The sequence below is a fragment of the Leuciscus leuciscus genome (assembly GCF_965113295.1).
Source record: "Leuciscus leuciscus genome assembly, chromosome: 21".
NCBI lineage: Eukaryota > Metazoa > Chordata > Actinopteri > Cypriniformes > Leuciscidae > Leuciscus > Leuciscus leuciscus.
Genome location: NC_138745.1, coordinates 16,397,227 through 16,418,167, shown reverse-complemented (window position 1 = coordinate 16,418,167; position 20,941 = coordinate 16,397,227). Strand labels below are relative to the sequence as shown.

The 20,941-nt window shown below is 41.4% G+C and overlaps 1 protein-coding gene across 1 annotated transcript in view; it reads left to right on the top strand.

Moving 5' to 3' along the window:
- The window catches only part of adprh (ADP-ribosylarginine hydrolase), a 504,999-nt gene that overhangs the window by 347,764 nt on the left and 136,294 nt on the right, over nucleotides 1–20,941 (top strand). The window contains exons 5-6 of the mRNA XM_082152910.1: nucleotides 8,758–8,863; nucleotides 8,960–9,226. Of these exons, the coding sequence (XP_082009036.1) occupies nucleotides 8,758–8,863; nucleotides 8,960–9,226 (373 nt within the window). The remainder of the gene's footprint in view (nucleotides 1–8,757; nucleotides 8,864–8,959; nucleotides 9,227–20,941) is intronic.

Below are 20,941 nucleotides of genomic sequence, written 5' to 3'. Positions count from 1 at the left end.
GTTTAATTGCACTTAAGTATTGACTCCTAGAAGTTTCGATTTGGCCCATTTTCGCTGTATTGACTTAATTGCCGGACCGAGGCAGCAACTGTAAAAGAATAGATATAAATAGAGGAAGTTTGAGGCCATTTCTCCAGGACCAGCGTTCAGCATAGAGGACGCGCACGGCAAGAGCGCGCAAGTGTTCTTTCAGAATACTCAGTTCTCCTGTTATTTCAGTGTTGTATTTGCATTAAGGTGAGGCTATCTTCGATTCTCAGCTTATTTGTCATTTTTAACTCCACATAATTCTGTATTTTATTTAGACGCGTTGCTAGATTAATAAACAGCCGCGTGCATGTGAAAATTATTATTGCAGTTTAATTGCACTTAAGTATTGACTCTTAGAAGTTTCGATTTGGCCCATTTTCGCTGTATTGACTTAATTGCCGGACCGAGGCAGCTGTCCTCACTCAAGCGGTGAAAGCAGTTTATCTATATCTATGTAATTTGCGCGCTGTCGCGGAAGCGTCCAGCTCTCGTGTTCAGCCTCCTCGTGTGAAGACCGACTCGGGTAAAGACCATCGACTCTACCTGCGCGACTCCACCGAGCGAGGACACCAGAAAGGCACTTAAATATCTCATCTTCCCTTTCCCTTCCCACTTTTTATCTTATTTTTCACCTTACTCAACATGTGCTTTCAATACATTCCTGTTATCACTCGGCACCGCCCTTACAACACACGCAAAAGGCAGCTCAATACTGCCAATCTGCGTCCAATTCTCTCATCCTCACACACACCTCTCTCTCTTTCCGTGGGTCTATGGAATTGTCAGTCAGCTGTCAATAAAGCTGACTTTATTCCAGCCTTTGCATCTCTCTCTACTCTTAGTATCCTGGGCTTGACTGAGACCTGGATTTGTCCAGAAGACTCAGCAACCCCCGCTGCTCTCTCTAGCAATTTCTCCTTCTCTCACTCCCCTCGCCAGTCTGGGAGGGGTGGGGGTACAGGGCTTCTCCTTTCTAACAATTGGAAATACTCAACGCTCTCTTCTCTATGCAACAACAACTCATTTGAATATCATGCTATCACACTTACAACTCCCAATAAGATCCATATTGTAGTCATTTATCGCCCCCCAGGTCAGCTGGGTACTTTCGTAGAGGAGCTGGATGTGCTGCTGTCTTCTTTTCCTGAGGATGGCACCCCACTTCTAGTCTTTGGTGACTTCAACATTCATCTCGAAAAGCCGCATGCAACAGACTTCATCTCTCTCCTAGCCTCTTTCGATCTCAAACGACTCATCACCACAGGTACTCACAAATCAGGCAACCAACTGGACCTGGTTTACACACGCAACTGCATCACAGACAACATTTTGGTGACACCTCTCCATGTTTCAGATCATTTCCTCATTACTTTCAGTCTACAACTCTCTACCCCCGCACCACCAACCCCACCACCAGTCACTTTCAGGTGAAACCTGCGCTCACTTTCTCCCTCCCATCTTTCCTCTGCCGTGTCATCTTCTCTTCCCCCACCCTTACAATTCTCATCTCTGGATGCAAATACCGCAACGGATACCTTATGCTCCATCTTAACTTCTTCTCTAGACAATATCTGCCCTCTCTCCTCCAGGCCAGCAAGCGCTACTCCCTCCAACCCCTGGTTATCTGAGGTTCTTCGTGAACACCGGACTGAACTCAGGGCAGCGGAGAGGAAATGGCGCAAATCAAAAGACACATCTGACCTGAGTATGTATAAATCTCTCCTCTCTTCCTTTTCTGTTGATATTCATGCTGCAAAATCTTCATACTTCCACAACAAGATCAACAGCTCCTCCAACATACGATCACTCTTCAAGACATTCAACTCTGTCCACCTCCACCACCACCCACCTCCTCCTTAACTGCTGACGATTTTGCAAACTTCTTCACCAACAAAACAACAACTATCAGCAGTCAGTTCTCAGCTCCACACACACAGGAACCCAGACTGACCACTTCCACAGCCAATGTCCCTCTGTCCTCCTTTTCTCTGTTATCCGAGGAAGAAGTATCTACACTTCTCCTCTCCAGTCATCCTACCACCTGCCCTCTAGACCCCATCCCCTCACACCTTCTACAAGCCATCTCTCCCACACTTCTACCAGCACTCACACACATCATCAACTCATCCCTACATACTGGCACTTTCCCTACAGCATTCAAACAGGCTTGGGTTACTCCACTGCTTAAAAATCCAACACTAAACACATCATCTGTAGAGAATTACAGACCTATCTCTCTCCTACCATTCATTGCGAAAACACTCGAAAGAGCTGTGTTCAACCAAGTAGCATCCTTCTTGTCTCAAAACAACCAGCTGGATGTCAACCAATCTGGCTTCAAGAAAGGCCATTCAACTGAGACTGCATTACTGTCGGTCACTGAAGCCCTACGGATCGCAAAAGCTGCTTCCAAATCTTCAGTCCTCATTCTCCTGGATCTGTCTGCTGCCTTCGACACTGTGAATCATCAGATCCTTATGTCCAGCCTCTCATCACTGGGCATCACAGGAACTTCCCTCCGCTGGTTCGAGGGCTATCTCACAGGTAGGTCCTTCAGGGTCGCATGGAGAGGCGAGGTATCCAAAGCACATCAAATGACCACAGGGGTTCCCCAGGGTTCAGTTCTTGGTCCCCTCCTCTTCTCCATCTACACCACATCACTGGGACACATCATACAGGCACATGGTTTCTCATACCACTGCTATGCTGATGACACACAGCTCTTCCTCTCATTTCAACCAGATGATCCCACAGTAGCTGCACGGATCTCAAGCTGTCTGGCGGACATCTCGACATGGATGAAGGAACATCACCTGCAGCTCAACCTGGCAAAGACTGAGCTTCTCGTCCTCCCTGCCAATCCGTCTCTACAGCACGACTTCACTATCCAGCTAGAATCATCATCAATCACCCCATCAAGGTCGGTCAGAAATCTTGGAGTAACGTTTGATGACCAGCTGACCTTCACAGATCACATTTCAAAGACAGCTCGATCATGCAGGTTTGCACTGCACAACATCAGGAAGATCCGGCCTTTCCTAACTGAGCATGCAACACAACTTCTCGTCCAGGCCCTAGTCATTTCTAGGCTTGACTACTGCAATGCTCTTCTGGCCGGACTTCCATCATGTGCAACCAAACCTCTACAAATGATTCAGAATGCTGCAGCTCGTCTTATCTTCAACGAGCCCAAGAGGGCCCACGTCACTCCTCTGTTCATCTCTCTGCACTGGCTACCTCTCGCTGCTCGCATCAAGTTCAAGGCATTGACGCTTGCTTACAGATCTATCACAGGCTCAGCTCCTTCCTACTTTCACTCAATCCTACGGGTCTACATCCCTACCAGAAGCCTACGATCGGTCAAAGAGCGACGTCTCGTGGTTCCATCACAGAAAGCCACAAAATCACTTTCCAGAACATTCTCATTCACAGTTCCATGCTGGTGGAACGCTCTCCCCACCCTCATCCGGAATGCAGAATCCCTGACAACATTCAAAAAACAGCTGAAAACCCATCTCTTCCGTGAGCACTTAACCTTATAAAAAAAAAAATTTTAATTAAAAAAAAAATCCTTCCCCTTCCCTTTAAAACCTCACTTGTCGGGTTTATGCTACTCTGAATAATGCCTGAACTTTGTTTTTTTGAACACTACTTGCGTTGTTTTTGCCTCTTCATGATGACTCGCTTAATTTTGTCCTAATCTGTAAGTCGCTTTGGATAAAAGCGTCTGCTAAATGACTAAATGTAAATGTAAATGTCAATATTGCAGTGAACGAGCCTGTTGTAATGCACGCAGGCCTGCAATAAACGCCAGCATGTTGACGCTCTCTGTTTCTATGGCAACTTCTCGCTCGTTCAGTTCCAGTAAATGTGACTGTTCCAGTGTATTCTGCAGTAAACAAGTCGGCGACGCAGCACGCTTGCCTGCACACAAACACCGCTTTTACGGATACCCAGATAAATCCCATAAGTGTGAATTTTCTGGTGTCCCGGCCACGGCCGATGGTGTTTTATGTGTAGAAAGAATGCCCACTGCCCAGTGCCCATCTCTACACACAAGCACAGCCCGTCACACAGGGCTCGCGCACATACATCGACTCAGATCGATTGCGCATCAAACGTGGTAAATGTGCCCACTACCCAGTGCCCACAAACACTACGTTATGCATGTCTCACGTTTTCTGTAAAAACGAAACCAACGTGCATTCGCTTCACTCAAGCGATCAATGCTTTCGGTGTGGTAAATGTGCCCGCTATCCCGCGCCCACATCCACGCACAGGCATGACAGTTCCTACGGGACTCGCCCAGGCGATTTTTGAGATTCGCCTTCGAGGGCCAGGCATATCAGTACACAGTCCTGCCGTTCGGTTTATCCCCGGCACCCCGTACATTTACGAAGTGCATGGATGCGGCGCTCGCACCCCTCAGAATGAGGGGTGTGCAAGTTCTGAACTATTTGGACGATTGGCTGATTCTAGCGCAATCTCGCTCAGTGCTCATAGAGCACACGACCATTTTACTCGATCACCTCAAGAATTTGGGTCTCAGAGTCAATTGGGCGAAGAGCTCTCTGTCCCCCAGTCAGACGATATCTTTCCTGGGCACAGAGTTGGACTCGCTGTCAATGATAGCGCGACTATCACCACAGCGCGCGGTAGACATTCAGCGCACAGCGAGCTCGTTCCGCTGCAGCGCGTCTGTCCCGCTCAAGAAATTTCAGAAGATGCTGGGTCTCATGGCCTCAGCATCATCAGTGCTCCAGCTGGGCCTGCTCCGCATGCGCCCGCTGCAGTTTTGGCTGAAAGCGCGAGTCCCACGCCAAGCGTGGGCATCTGGTCTGCTTCGCCTCAAGGTCAATCAGAAGTGCGTCACAGCTCTGAAACCTTGGAGAGCGGACGACTGGTACCAATCAGGTGTAAGCCTGGGGACTTCCTCGAGGGTGAGAGTGGTGTCCACGGACGCATCCACCTCGGGATGGGGAGCGCTGCTCGAGGGCAGACCGTTCTTCGGCCAGTGGTCAGAACGGGAGAAGCTCCTGCACATAAACTGCCTCGAAACGCTGGCAGTAGACAACGCGCTGACGCGTTTTGTCCCCAAATAAAAGGACGCCACGTCCTGGTCGGCTCGGACAACATGTTTGTGGTGTCCTACATAAATTGCCAGGGCGGCCTCAGGTCCAGGAGCCTGTACAGGCTAGCAGAACGCCTCCTGGTATGGGCTCAGCGCAACCTGCGCTCGCTCAGAGCAGCGCACGTGCCAGGGCTCCTAAATATAGGACCAGACAGACTGTCCAGGAACAATGTTCCGGCAGGCGAATGGTCTCTACACCCACAGACAGTCCAACTGCTGTGGAAGAAATTCGGCAGAGCGGAAGTAGACCTGTTCGCGTCTCAAGAAAACGCTCACTGTCCGGAATCTTTCTCCAAGAGCGGGGACGCGCTGGCTCATGTATGGCCCCGCCGCCCGCTCTATGCTTTTCCCCCGTCTCTCTCCTGCCTCAGGTGATAGAGCGGATCAGGGAAGAAGGATGCTCAGTACTGCTTGTAGCACCGTTTCTGGGAAAACCAACCTTGGTCCCCAGTTGTGATGCAGTTAGCGAGAGACCTCCTCTCTCAGGCCCACGGCTCGGTCTGGCATCCTGACCCGGAATTGTGGTCCCTTCATGTCTGGGCCATCAACGGGTACATGTCGAACTCCCTAAGGGAGTATTAAACACGATCACGCAGGCTAGAGCTCCGTCTACGAGACGGCTCTACTCCTCGAAATGGTCAGTGTTTTCGGCCTGGTGCACAGCCCGTGGCGTGTCACCCACAGACTGTGGAGTGACGGAGGTGCTTTCCTTCCTACAAGAGCTGTTGGATAAGGGCAGGACCCCTTCCATGCTCAAAGTTTATGTGGCGGCTATAGCAGCGTTCTCAAGAACAACGCTTGGTCAGTCAATAGGAAGGAACGATTTAGTCATCCGCTTCCTTAGAGGGGCTAAGAGACTGAATCCTCCCAGACCTCCCTCAGTCCCTGTATGGGACCTTTCTACGGTACTGGAAGCCATGAAAGGTGGACCATTCGAGCCTTTACAGACGATTGATCTGAAACATCTGTTTTTCAAGACTCTGTTTCTGCTGGCTCTCGCTTCAGTGAAGAGCATAGGGGACTTACACGCGCTCTCTGTGAGCATGACGTGCATGGAGTTTGGGCCTAATGACTTATATAATGAGTTATACTCAAACCTAAGCACGGTTATGTTCCGAAATCCCTCAACACACCGTTTAGGGCGCAGGTTATCTCCCTGTCAGCCCTACCGGTCCCTGATGAGGAAAGAGACGCGGGCCTCCTTTGCCCAGTCAGGGCATTGCAAGCTTATGTGTCTCGCTCGTCTGTTTTCAGGCAGACAGAGCAGCTCTTTGTTTCGTTTAGCGGGCGTTCTAAGGGACTAGCCGCATCGAAACAGAGCCTATCCAGATGGATAGTTGATGCTATAGCGCCGGCAAACGCCTCCAAGGGCATGCAGTGCCCGTTGGGTGTCAGAGCGCACTCCACGAGAGGCATGGCCTCTTCGTGGGCCTGGTCGAGTGGGATTGCCTTGCAAGATATTTGTACGGCGGCGGGCTGGGCCTCCCCGTCTACAATTATAAGGTTTTACAACCTAGAGGTTCCCGCCCTGCAGGCCAGGCTGCTGTCGGTCTAGTTAACCAGTATTATCTGACCTGATGCTATCAGCTCAGAATGCTGCGTCTACTGAGCACAGCTCGATGATCGACAGTGAAAAGCAGTAGCACAAGATGTGCCTGGGCAAACTGTGTAAGACCCACATTTCCCCATCAGTTCAGGCCGTACCCCGCCCTGTCTGTATGATGAAATTCGCGTCTAAGCGACGCTGCCATATGTGGAAGAGTGCGGCTTCGCCCCTCCCTCTTCCCGGACTCCCTGTGAGTTCCCTGGGTGATTGTGCACTATATGAACCCCGGGCTTTCGCCCTTGGGTCTTTGGTGTCAGATCTCAGCATGCACGGCGTTTTGCATTGGGTCCCCTAGCGTAAGATATCTTACGCAGTACGAGAGACCTCTCGTAAGAGAACGTACTCGGTTACTAACGTAACCTCGGTTCTCTCTAGAAGAGGGAACGAGTACTGCGTATCTTGCCGTGCATGCGCACGCTCTGGTTGCTTCGATGATGAAAAACCAGATAATAGCTGCCTGCGAGCGGTATTTATAGGCCTAGACCACGGCCGTTTCGGCGGGACGTGACGCAGCGGGCGCGAAGCACCCTCATTGGGTCTGGCGTCACGCCAGGCCTCGCTCGATAGGCTGCTGCAGTTGCCGCAGAGCAGCAAATGGGCGCGCGAGCTGCCTCGCCTATGTCTGCATGCTGCCGCAACGCGTTTTGCATTATTACAAAATTAAGGATAATTTTTGGCTTCAATATCTCGCGGAAAAAGGATTTTCCCCTAGCGTAAGATATCTTACGCAGTACTCGTTCCCTCTTCTAGAGAGAACCGAGGTTACGTTAGTAACCGAGTACGTTTTCTTCGTTTTCAGTTTTTCTCCACCACATGGCATTTCATGCCTTGCAATGGGGCAGTTACACCCCTACTTGTGGAATGTCTTTGAAGTTACAGGAGAGACAAACTCTCTTCTTTTTTTTTTCTTTTTTTTTGATGTTTCTGGTTAGCATCTGCAAAGGCAACTAATGTGACACTGGCCTTCTTGTGACCATTATCGTGTAGACTCGTTGGAGCTGGGCTGGTGATTTAGTGTGGAAAAGAGGGAGGGAAAGATTTTATTGCTTAGATTGAGCATCTTGATTGCATCCAAACGTTAGTCAGTTCCCTTCAGAGATACATTCATACAATTAATTCTACTTTAATTCATATCATTTCATTAAGCACTCAGTTGTAAAGATTGTAAAACCTCTCACTTCTTACTGCCATGTTTTCACACAAAACAAAACACACGCTGCATGCTGTTTGTTATGATTTGGTTGTTGACACCACTGAGCACAACGATAGAAGATCCAAATACAGTTTTATTGGTAGCACAATCCAAAGTCGTAGTCCATTAAACAGGCAAAAGGTCAGAATAAATCAGTCCAATCAAACAAACAATTCCAAAAGGCAAGACAGGAACGAGACAACCAGGAACAGCAAAAATGCTCAGTAATGCTGTGAACCACGAGATAAGACTTTGTGATGAGACAAACAACAGAACAGGGTTATATAGGAGGAGACACAGGGATAACGAGGTGATGGGAAACAGCTGCACATGATTACACAGATGACAGAAAAAGCATTGTGGGAAACTGAGTCCATGATGTGTGTAGTGTCAGTGGTGAGAGTGACCTCTGCTGGCGTTCAAGAGCACTCGGTGGGTGGTGGGTGTGACATCTCACGCATACACAGTGTTTCTTAATGCTGGACAATATTTAACATGAGTTTATCAAATCCTGGTAATCAAATAAGGTTTTAATGATAATTAAAATATTAAACTGTATAACTATCATGTTTTTTCAACAAACCAGTAATCGTTTCATCCCAAAATGCTGTACTTTCTAATGTAATTTTCATCTGCTTTGCTGTAATTACTGATTTGGCACTTCTGGCTAAAGATGACACATTTTCAAAATGCATCAGCATCAGGGTCCTGCACCAGCTGCCATTAAGATTAATGAGAAATGTAACGGACAATATTCTCCTTGTATTGTATATCCTGTTTTTACTTCTCTTCCTAAAGGTATTGCACAGTTGCGGCCGGGCACTAAAGGGGGTTACAAGGTGCCATACAATCCAGAAGCCACAGGTTGTGGGGCAGCTATGAGGTCCATGTGTATCGGTCTTAGGTGAGGGTCAAACATGCTTTCTTTTGTACTTTGACACATTTTTGGCAGTAGTGTTGGGGATATATAATTGTCTATATAATTGTCTTTGCTTCACAGATATCCACATCCTGATCAGCTGTCCTCACTGGTTGCAGTTGCTGTGGAGACTGGAAGAATGACCCATCCTCATCCAACTGGTTTCCTTGGAGCTGTGGCTTCAGCCTTGTTCACTGCCTATGCAGTCCAGCGCAGACCAATCACAACCTGGGGCCTAGGTTTGTTGGAAGAGGCTTGTCCGGTCGCAAAAACATTTGTTCAGTCTGCAGGATATGCTGTTACTGAGACTGAGAGAGACTGGGACTTCTTTACTAGGAAATGGAAATGGTGAGAAGCTGATTTTTAAGGCACAGTGCATAAAGATATGGTTCTGATCTATTACATGGTGCTACACTAATATATATCAGGCAGGCCTTATCGGACTATTTTGATCTGCATTTATGTTTCGTTAAGTCAGGAGCATTAATGCAGTAACTCAATGTTATTTTTTTTGTCTCTGCCTACCACCAAGGATTTGATATACAGACTGTCAGATTTATTTTAAAACTATTTATATCCAAATTAGAGGAATAGTTTAGGAATTATAATTTATTTGCATAGTGCTTTTTACATTATAAATTGTTTCAAAGCTGTCTTACAGAATTTGAAAATATTAATGTTCATGATATCTTAATGTATCATTCAGTATAACAATCAACCAGAAAATATTTGCCATGTAGTGGAGGGACGAGGAAGGTTTAACCGTCTCGTTTCCTTTTGTAAACTTGTCACAAGGTAATTTCTGCCAACCAAGTGACCATCAGTCTAAGTCAAGTCAAGTCAAGTCATGTCATCTTCCTTTATATAGCACTTTTAACAATGTATATTGTTTCAAAGCAGCTTTACAGAGATAAACGTATAATTTAAGGTAACAGAGATTGTTTTGGCTTTATAGCGGTTCTTTAATAAAGTTATTTTCCAGCTAAAGTTAGTTTTGATTGATTCGCTTCCGTCGCAATGATCATTTGTTATTAAATTAGGGGCCGCTAAGACGACACCATTCTCTCTACACAGACTGTGATAAACGCTGATGGCGTTCACATGCGCATTAAGAATTGGTTTTATAGTTATGTGCGTTTGAATATATGTGCGCAGGTTTGTAATTCCCTACAAACCAAGCCTAAACAAAGTACTGGTCTTTTCTTAAAAATTTTGAAACAGAATTTTATTTTATTTTGTCACTTCGGGGTAGGTACGCAAAACGAATTATCCCGACAACGCTTTATCTGTTGAGTGGTAATGGGATCCTCCATAGGGAGAGACTAGTTGGCACTTCAGCACTGCATTGTCATCGGGCCCAGGCGAAGGTCCTTCGTCAGATCTGGATACGGCCTGGATCCGGCAGGCTGTGAGAAAACCTTGGGATAAACAAACACACTAAAATTAGCCTAGATGCCATTCTTCTTATTATGTAACAAGTACATCAGGATTTATGGGAAGTGTTCCCGGTTCCGGCTGACCTAATCTATGCAGCCTAACATTGAATTATAGAAGTCTATAATGTATTATGTGAATGCTTGGTCAAAGAGATGTGTCTTTAATCTAGCTTTGAACTGACAGAGTGTGTCTGCTTCCCGGACAATGTTAGGAAGACTGTTCCAAAGTTTTGGTGCTAAATAGGAAAAGGATCTACTGGCAGCAATCGATTCTGATATTCTAGGTATTATTAACTGGCCGGAATTTTGAGATCGCAATAGACGTGAAGGACTATAATGCGTTAAGAGCTCACTTAAGTACTGCGGAGCTAAACCATTTAGTGCTTTGTAAGTAATCAGCAATATTTAAAAATGTATGCAATGTTTAATAGGCAGCCAATGTAGTGTTGACAGAACCGGGCTAATATGGTCATATTTCCTGGTTCTGGTAAGAACTCAAGCTGCTGCGTTTTGAACTAGCTGTAGTTTGTTTATTAAGCGTGCAGGGCAACCACCCAGTAGAGCATTACAATAATCTAGCCTTGAGGTCATAAACGCATGAACTAATTGTTCCGCATTTGTCAATGAGAGCATATAGCGTAATTTAGATATATTTTTAAGATGGAAAAATTTGGTTTTACAGATACTAGACACGTGACTTTCAAATGAAAGATTGGTATCAAAGAGCACACCCAGGTTCCTAACCGACGACGAAGACTTAACAGAGCAGACATCAAGTGTTAGACAGTATTCTAGATTATTACGTGTGGAAGTTTTTTGTCCAATAATTAGAATCTCTGTTTTTTCAGAATTTAGAAGTAGGAAATTACTAGTCATCCAATTTTTTATATCAGCTATGCATTCCGTTAGTTTTGTGAATTTGTAAATTTCGTTAGGTTTTGAAGAAATATACAGCTGAGTATTGTCAGCATAACAGTGAAAGCTAATTCCATGTTTCCTAATGATATCTCCTAAGGGTAGCATGTACAGAGTGAAAAGCAACGGTCCTAGTACTGAGCCTTGTGGTACGCCATACTGAACTTGTGATCGATAAGACATCTCTTCATTTACTGCTACAAACTGATAACAGTCAGATAAGTATGATTTAAACCATGCTAGTGCAATTCCACTAATGCCAACATAGTTTTCTAGTCTATTTAAAAGAATGTTGTGGTCAATGGTGTCAAATGCAGCACTAAGATCAAGTAACACTAATAGAGAGATAGCCTACAACCACGATCGGATGATAAGAGCAAATCGTTTGTGACTCTAACGAGAGCTATCTCGTTACTATGGTACGGTCTAAATCTGGACTGAAAATCCTCACAGATATAATTTCTTTCAAGAAAGGAACACAGTTGTGAGGATACCGCCTTTTCTAGTATCTTTGACAGAAAGGGTAGATTCGAGATCGGCCTGTAATTGACTAATTCTGTAGGATCAAGTTGCGTTTTTTTAACAAGCGGTTTAATCATAGCCAGCTTAAAGGTTTTTGGTACATATCCTAGAGACAAAGACGAATTAATGATATTAAGAAGAGGATCTATGATCTCTGGGAGCATCTCTTTCAGTAGCTTAGTCGGTATAGGGTCTAACATACATGTTGTCGATTTAGATGAATTAACGAGTTTGCAAAATTCTTCCTCTCCTATAGCAATAAATGAATCAATTTTTTCCTCAGGGAGACTAAAATGCACTGCCTGATACTGTAGTAGACGGTTGCATAGTAATCATTTTGTCCCTGATATTATCAATCTTATATGTGAAGAAGTTCATAAAGTCATTACTGCTGTGCTGCATGGAAACTTCTGAGTTTAAAGCTTTCTTTTTCGTCAGTTTATCCACTGTTTCAAAGAAATACCTAGGAATATGTTTATTTTATTTTAATAGGGTTGAAAAATAAGCAGATCTAGCAGCTTTTAAAGCCTCTCTGTACGTAATCGAGCTCTCTTTCCATGAAATCCGAAATACCTCTAGTTTTGTTTTCTTCCAGTTTCGCTCCATTTTTCTGGCTGCTCTCTTAAGGGCCCGAGTGTGCTCATTGTACCACGACGTTGGACTAATTTCTTTAATCTTCTTTAAGCGCAACGGAGCAATTGTGTCTAAAGTGCTGGAAAAGAGAGAGTTAAAAGTTTCTGTTGCAATATCGAGTTCTTCTAAGCTATCCGGGATGCTGAGATGATGAAACTGATTAGGAAGATTATTGATAAAGCATTCTTTAGTGGCAGAAGTGATAGGTCTAACATATTTATAACACGGAGTCGGCTTTGCAGCCTTGGCTAAATGTAATTTACATGAGACTAGATAATGATCTGAGATGTCATCGCTCTGCTGCAGAATTTCAACGGCATCAACATCTATTCCATGTGATAATATTAGATCTAGAGTATGATTACGACAATGAGTAGGTCCTGACACGTGTTGTCTAACTCCAAAAGAGTTTAAAATGTCTTTAAATGCCAATCCCAATGCATCTTTTTCATTATCTATGTGTATATTAAAATCACCAACAATTAGTACTTTATCTGCAGTCAATATTAATTCTGATAGAAAGTCTGCAAATTCTTTGATAAAATCTTTATGGTGCCCTGGTGGCCTGTATACAGTAGCCAGCACAAATCTCAAACGTGATTTATCGTTTACACTATATATTTTTACATTAAGCACCAACACTTCAAAAGAAGTATATTTAAAACTTGATTTCTTAGTGGTTTTGAAAATATGACTATAAATTACAGCAACACCTCCCAGAGGTTCATGTTTATAACAGTAATCTTGCGGGGTGGTCTCATTTAAAGTAATGTAATCGTTTGGTTTTAGCCAGGTTTCTGTCAAACACAGCACATCTAGGTTATTATCTGAAATTATATCATTAACAATGAGTGCTTTTGGAGTAAGGGATAGAATATTCAGCAACCCAAGCTTTAGCATTTGCTCATCTGTATTATATCTGTTTTTTATTTGTTGAACATCAATTACATTTTTAACCTCAGATGGGTTTGGATGTTTTTTGGATTTCCAAATTCGGGGAACAGACACAGTCTCTATATGATGATATCTAGGTGAAAGAGGCTCTATGTGATGGTATTTATCTGACCTTGGTGACGCGAGGCCGCTAGCAGACGGTCGGTTAACCCTCTGAGGTCTGAGCTGTTTTCTGGCCCTGGAGGTGTTCTGACATGCTCTGACATTTGTGCTTATTTCTGTTACTTGTGACATTGTCATGGCTAAAGTCTTATTACACTGTATTTAGCACAAACTCTGCTACAATAATATATCAGCAGCATGTATGTAAAAGTTTGTAGTTTTGAGATAATGACATTTATGCGTGGTTTGTGAAAATACCCCCAAAAAATTGTCACTGAAATAAGGCCATGAAACCCATACTGATTATTTCTTCACAAGACTTTTGAAAATTGTATCACGTAGCCTAGACTATTTGCTCCAAAACTATGTGAAAATCACCCTGACTGCTCATTCAGATAAGACAATATATTGATTTTAAATTTCTAAGACGTGTTTTGTGTGAGAAAGCCATATGCGAAGAGGCGTGATCATCTCATGAATATGTAAGCCTTTAACACCTGAGAAAGACAAAGACACTCCCCTAACTGCCCTATTAGGAGCGATCAGGCCCTGTCATTCAGAGCAACCTTGCACAAAGAATGAGGAGATTTAAAAAAGAATGGCTTTTAGATTGTTTGGATTTATTTACAACACAACATAATCCAAAAATACACAACAAATGACAAAAGAGCACATTGAAAACAATGATCCAAAGACAGAGACCTTTGTGCCATTCCTAAAAACATTGTACATACCTTTCATTTCCAAGGTGTTTGATTTTCACTTTACCATGTTCACCATGTTCATACCATGTTCATCCAAATCCAAGATGGCCGCACTGACAACAGCGTGAGTGTTTGCTGAAGCTCAGGTCTGCACTATGAATCATTTTCTTTAAATATTGTGGACTCAAGGCATCTATCTTTATATTTTCAACAAAGGCCAATATTTCTTGTGTAACTTTATAACTAAACTGACACAAACAGACGACAATTAAGAGCGTGCTCTGCTTCTTTGTGTGTGTGTCACAATGACTTCCAACAAGTATATATCTGAAGTGATACAAGAGCTGAAAAACGAGTTGCTCGCACACTTTGATTCTAAAATGGATAATCTACAAACGAGCCTGAACACAATAGAGGCCTCCCTGACTACTATTGGAGACCAAGTTACCCTACTGGAGCAAAGAGTCAGTGCTAATGAAGACAATATATTCGACCTGGAAAAACGTATTGAATTTATTGAGAAGGAAAATACTCACCTGAGAGAAAAAACAGAGGAAATGGAGAACAGAAGTCGGTTACATAATCTCCGCTTTTTGCGGGTCCCGGAACAAGCAGAGGGACGTGACATACTGGGCTTCATGAAGCAGCTTATTCCTCAGCTTCTCGGAGTGGAAAACTACCCTATACCTCCAGTGATTGAAAGGGCACATCGCACTTCAACTGTACGTAATCCCAACTTCAAATCGGGTGCAAGGTCAATCCTGATAAAGCTCCTGAACCTTCAGGACAAGATGAAAATTCTCCGTCTCGCTCGGGAGAAGGGGCATCTTCAGTACAAGGGGACACGTATTTACATTTACCCAGACTACAGCGCTGCCCTTCTTGAGAAACGCCGTCTTTTCGATCCCATTAAGAAGAAACTCCGAGAGCTGGATATCAATTACTCGTTACAGTATCCTGCAACGCTGAGGGTAACTGTGGATGGTAAGGTTACCACTCTCCATTCCCCTGAGGAGGCAGAGGGCTTCCTTCGTAATGCTCCCATGGGACTTTCGTAATACTGTATGATTTTCATTTTTTTTTTTCTGTTAGTCTTATTGATAGTATTTATCTGTTTGTGTTAGATCTTAAACAGCTGAATAGCTAAGTTGATTTATTTTGGTATTTTTGAGCTGATTTTTTGTTTTTTTCATGGTCTGATGTGGGCAGTATGCCACCTGTGGCTGAACTAACGTGACCTCTATTTGCCGCAAATAGTATAAATTGCTGTAAACTTACAATAAGTACACCACTTTAGTAGTGGCTGATAGTTGTTCGTTGTGAATTACTTTGTTTCTTAAGCTGCCTAGACTTAAACTTTGTGAAATTATCGTACTATTTTTGACTGGTATATGGTAATTTACTAATGAAGCATTGTACCTTTTTTTTTTTTTTTTTTTTTCTAAAACGTTTTTTCCCCAGAGGAAGGGATGGGATGTTTGAGGTTTTGACCAGTAGTATGAATACAGCTCATTATTTATATTCTCTAGTCCATTTAATAAAACGCTAAAAAGCAGACTGAGCTTGGCAAATATTTTTTGTTTTTTTTTGTTTAGATTATGTTTTTATGTAGAAATGTGTGTGTATATGTGAATGAGTGTATAAGCTCTCTTTTCTACCTTTTTACAGCTAGTCCTTGCTATTGCCATGTTTCGTCTGTCGGACTGCTTTGTTTACTGTCATATTAAAACTGTATTATGAACATCAGTAAAGGTATGTATATCATTCATCTGAATATTAGAAGTTTACTACCCAAAATTGACCTTTTAAGAGCCTGGCTTACTTATAATAAACCTAAAGTAATCACACTTTCCGAGACCTGGCTCAATAGTACGATATCAGATGATGATATAAAACTTGACAATTATGTCTTATACAGATCTGATCGTAATTCTAGAGGAGGAGGAGTGGCTACATATATTTCCTCAACTCTAGTCTCAGAACTTGTTACACCAAAGGAGAATCCCCTGTATTTTGAATTTTTATTTGTTAAAATAATTCTTCATAAAAATAAACAATTAATAATAGCCAATATTTATAGACCCCCAAAAGCTCCGGTTGAATCCACTAAAGGTATTATATCAACTATTAAATCCCTTGATGATCACACTGAAATTATACTTTTGGGTGATTTTAATAATAACTGGTTAGCTGGCTCATGCAGGTACAATCGTAATTTATTTAGTAGTTCAAATTTAACACAACTTATAACAGAACCCACCAGAAAGGATTCTAACTCATCATCCTTGCTAGATTGGATCCTAGTCACACATCCAGATAGGATTATTTCATCTGGAGTTTTGCCAGACTCATTTAGCGATCATTCTATGATCTACTGTGTCTGGAAAATAAACATACCTAGACTACCTCCAAAATTAATTAGGGTCAGACAATCAAAAAATATTAATTCTGAACACTTTATCCAGGACATGACTAACATCAACTGGGATAGATTTCAGTTAATCCCTTTTGTTGAAGATGCATGGAACTATTTTTATTTAGAAGTCACCAAAATTATTGATAAACATGCACCTTGGAAAATAATCAAAGTTAAGGGAAGACACTTGCCTTGGATAAATGGCGATTTAATAAATCTTTTCAAAGATAGAGATAGAGCTTGGAGAAAATATCGCTCAACAGGGGATTCTACAGATTGGGATACTTATAAGAAGTTGAGGAATATATGTACAACAAAAACGCGAAATGCTAAAGCAAATTATTTTAAGGATTGTCTAAATATTTAGGTCTTCAGCTTGATTCTCAATTGTCATTTAGATCACATATTGACTCAGTTATTAAAAAATTATAACAATCCCAAAATATTTTGGGATAAAATTAATAATTTAACCAATTTTTCATCCAAAAAACAAACTAATTTCATACGAATAAATAACGAAATTGTTGATGATTCCTTTGAAATTGCCAATGCATTTAATCAATACTTTACCAAAGGTAGTCCTATACCCTCTGATTCTTCTGATTTCAATTCTAATTTTAATCCTCCTAATCATATTTGTGAAAACTCTTTCTCCTTTAGACTCATCAGTCCTGTAGAAGTTCAGCAGGTTATCAACAGTTTAGACTCAGATAGCAGCGCAGGCCCAGATGGGTTGGAAATCAAGTTTCTGAAAATTGCCTCATATGTCCTGGTGTACCCGTTGTCCGATTTATTTAATTTATCACTGACAACATGCACTACTCCATTATCTTGGAAACGTACCAGAGTTACTCCATTGTATAAAAACGGTGATCAACATGACATTAATAATTATAGACCAATCTCAATAATTAATAGCGTGGTGAAAATATTTGAAAAAATCATTTTCAATCAATTATCAAAGTATTTTAATGACTCCAATATTATATCTCCTTTTCAGTCCGGCTTCCGACCAAATTTTTCTACAACAAGCGTTCTTCTAAAAATTACCAATGATATTACCTCTTCTTTCGATTCTAATAAATTAACTGGTGCCATATTTATTGATTTAACCAAAGCTTTTGATTTAGTTGATCATTATCTTCTTTTAGATAAATTGTATGATATTGGCCTTTCAAGATCTTCTTTACTTTGGTTTAATTCATACTTACACCATAGACAACAATGTGTTTTGTATCGGGGAAGTTGCTCGGATTTTAAAACTATTGATAGAGGAGTACCTCAGGGCTCATCTCTTGGACCACTATTGTTTTCTATTTTTATAAATAATCTTCCACAGGTTTGTTCTAATTGTCAAATTCAGTTATATGCGGATGATACTGTAATTTATTTTTCTAGCTCTGATATTTCTTATATTCAGCGATCACTGCAGTCTGATTTTGACGTAGTTCAAAACTGGTTTACTTATAATAAACTTCTGTTAAACAAAAAGAAGTCTTATTATATGTTGTTTAATACAAAACAAAGCTCACCACCAACTGACTTCTCCATTCATTTTATAGACGGAACTTCAGTGTTAAAAGTTGATGAGTTTAAATATTTAGGTCTTCAGCTTGATTCTCAATTGTCATTTAGATCACATATTGACTCAGTTATTAAAAAAATATCATATCGACTTAGAATACTTTATTCCTCTATTAATTGTTTTACTCCTCAGGTTAGAAAAAGAATTATTACTCAGTTAATACTTCCAATCCTTGACTATGCCGATATAATCTACCAGAACACCTCTGATACAAATCTCCGTCCTCTTAATGTTATTTATAATAGTCTTTGCAGATTTGTATTGAGATGTCCATACAAAACGCACCACTGCCAAATGTATGAATTATTAAAATGGTTATCTTTAATTTCAAGAAGGCATTTTCATTGGCTTCAGTTTATTTTTAAATGTTATTACTTAAATTATCCTTTGTATCTAAAACAATATCTAACTCCATTTCGCTCTTCATATAATTTAAGGCACACTGATCAATTATTTTTTTATGTTCCCAAAATTAATAAAGAAGTTGGTCGTCGGGCATTCCAATTTAAAGCTCCATCAGATTGGAACAGTTTACCAAGTGTAATCAGATCCATTACTTCGTTTAATCTTTTTTAGGCCATTACTACATGATCATTTGCAGAATACATGTTTTTGCTTTTGATTATACCCACTTTCAAACATGTGATTTTCATTATACTGAATGGTACTGAACCTGCATGTTATATGTGATGACTGTATACTTACTGTTTTAATGTACTTAGAGGGCTGGTATGTGAGGAGATATGGAGAGCTAAATGTTGGTATGAATGTGAAGTATTATGTGTTATACAATGTAACCTGTTGTCTGTATTTGTGTTTGTTTTAAGGACCCCCTCGAAAACGAGATGATGCATCTCAAGGGGTTATCCTTCAAATAAATTTCAAATTTCAAATGTACAGAGACTCATGTCAGCAGGACTCAGTGGCGTCTGGTCCCTGAAAGAAAAGAAAAAAAGTGAACATACTGGTATCAAGACAAACTAGGCCTGCACGATTTTGGGAATAAATTTTAGATTTTTCTGGTTAAAATTGCTTTTTAAAATTCACAGAATACACACACACACACACAAATGTTTCCAACAATATATAATATAATGAACACCAGGTTTGTTGTGCCTTGTAGGCATAGGCTATGCGCAGTGCTGCATAAAATAATAATAACAATAACCTATAGCAGCCTATAAATCTTTCATAAATCTAAGAATTTCAGTAACAACTATGCTAGAGAAAAATATATTGATTATCATATGTTACTTCAAATGTTTCCATTCGTTATGATGATATGAAATGAGATAATAGTAAAAATATAAAGCCTAATGTTTGGTGCATTTTGCTTTTCAAACACGATCATGCTCCAAAATATGATACATTCAAACGCGATCGCGCTCCAAAATATGATACATTCAAACGCAATCGTGCTCCAAAATATGATACATTCAAACACGATCGCGCTCCAATATATGAAACATTATGCTTACCATATTTTACATATCTACGTTTGAGCAGATATCCACAAACAGTATTTAACAGTAAACACGGGTCTAAATATTATAATATTCACCATATATCTAGCAACAGTTCAACTGCAATGTGAAGTTTATGCAACAATTCCATAAACTAATAAGTAAGAATTTCTTACCTTACATCTTTCTTGTCTTCAAATCGCGTTCTTCTTCTTCTGAGGTAAATCCAATGTAAGCTCACAGCGCGTCTTCCAAACTCGACGAAAAGCAGAGACTTGTGAAGTGTTTTGGTGTTTTGTGTTTGAGGTAACGAGGGCGTTCGCGTTCCATGTGGAGATTTGCATGTGAATCTCTTTTGCGCGAGTGGGCGTGGTCGAATTAAAAAATAATTAGCAAGCGTTTGAGATACTGAACATCCTGTTGGTGTTATACAAATTACATAAACGGAGAATATTTGTTTTCAGCTTGAATCCGATCATTTAAAAGTACACACTTAAATGTTTATAAAGGTATATGGCTCATAAATGTGTGAGAAGTATTCGCTGAGTTTTGTTTCAGTTTATAGACGTGCTCAAGAAAAAAAAGTTCACCGCGACGGAGAGGCAGAACGCACACCCTGTTTATTTTCTTTATTTTACAAAAGCACAATGTTTTGATTTGATTGTAAGTGGACACATACAAAAGTAGAAATATCACAGATTCTTTTTTTATATTTCTTTTTTCTGTATGACCATAAATGACGGAGTAATTTAAGTTTATTGTGCTACAATGTGAAGAAAATCCAGCAAAACACGGGGGCGCGTTTGCCGACCTCAGAGGGTTAAGCCAGTCTGTCTGCTTCCTGACCCGGTGCCCAATTTGTCATTTTTTATCTCTAAGACTATGAGCCAAATTACTAGAGAGAAGAGCAGCACCATCCCAGGACGGATGAATACCATCTCTTTTCAACAGGTCAGGTTTGCCCCAAAAACTTTTCCAGTTGTCTATGAATTCTATATTATTAAGCGGACACCATCTCGACAGCCAGCCATTGATTGAACACAATCTACTAACTATCTCATCACTCCTGCGAACAGGAAGGGGGCCAGAGCAAATTACAGTGCTTTACATCGTACTTGTGAGTTCACACACCTCTTTAATATAAATTTTAGTGATCTCCGACTGGCGGAGTCGAAAACATCATGCTGACGTGAATAATGATCTTAGAGAATTTACGATTAGCATTAGCCAGCACTGATAAATTTGCTTTGATGTCAGGCGCTCTGGCTCCCGGCAAACATGTGACTATGGTGGCTGGTGTCTCTATTTTCACGTTCCGTGTGATCGAATCACC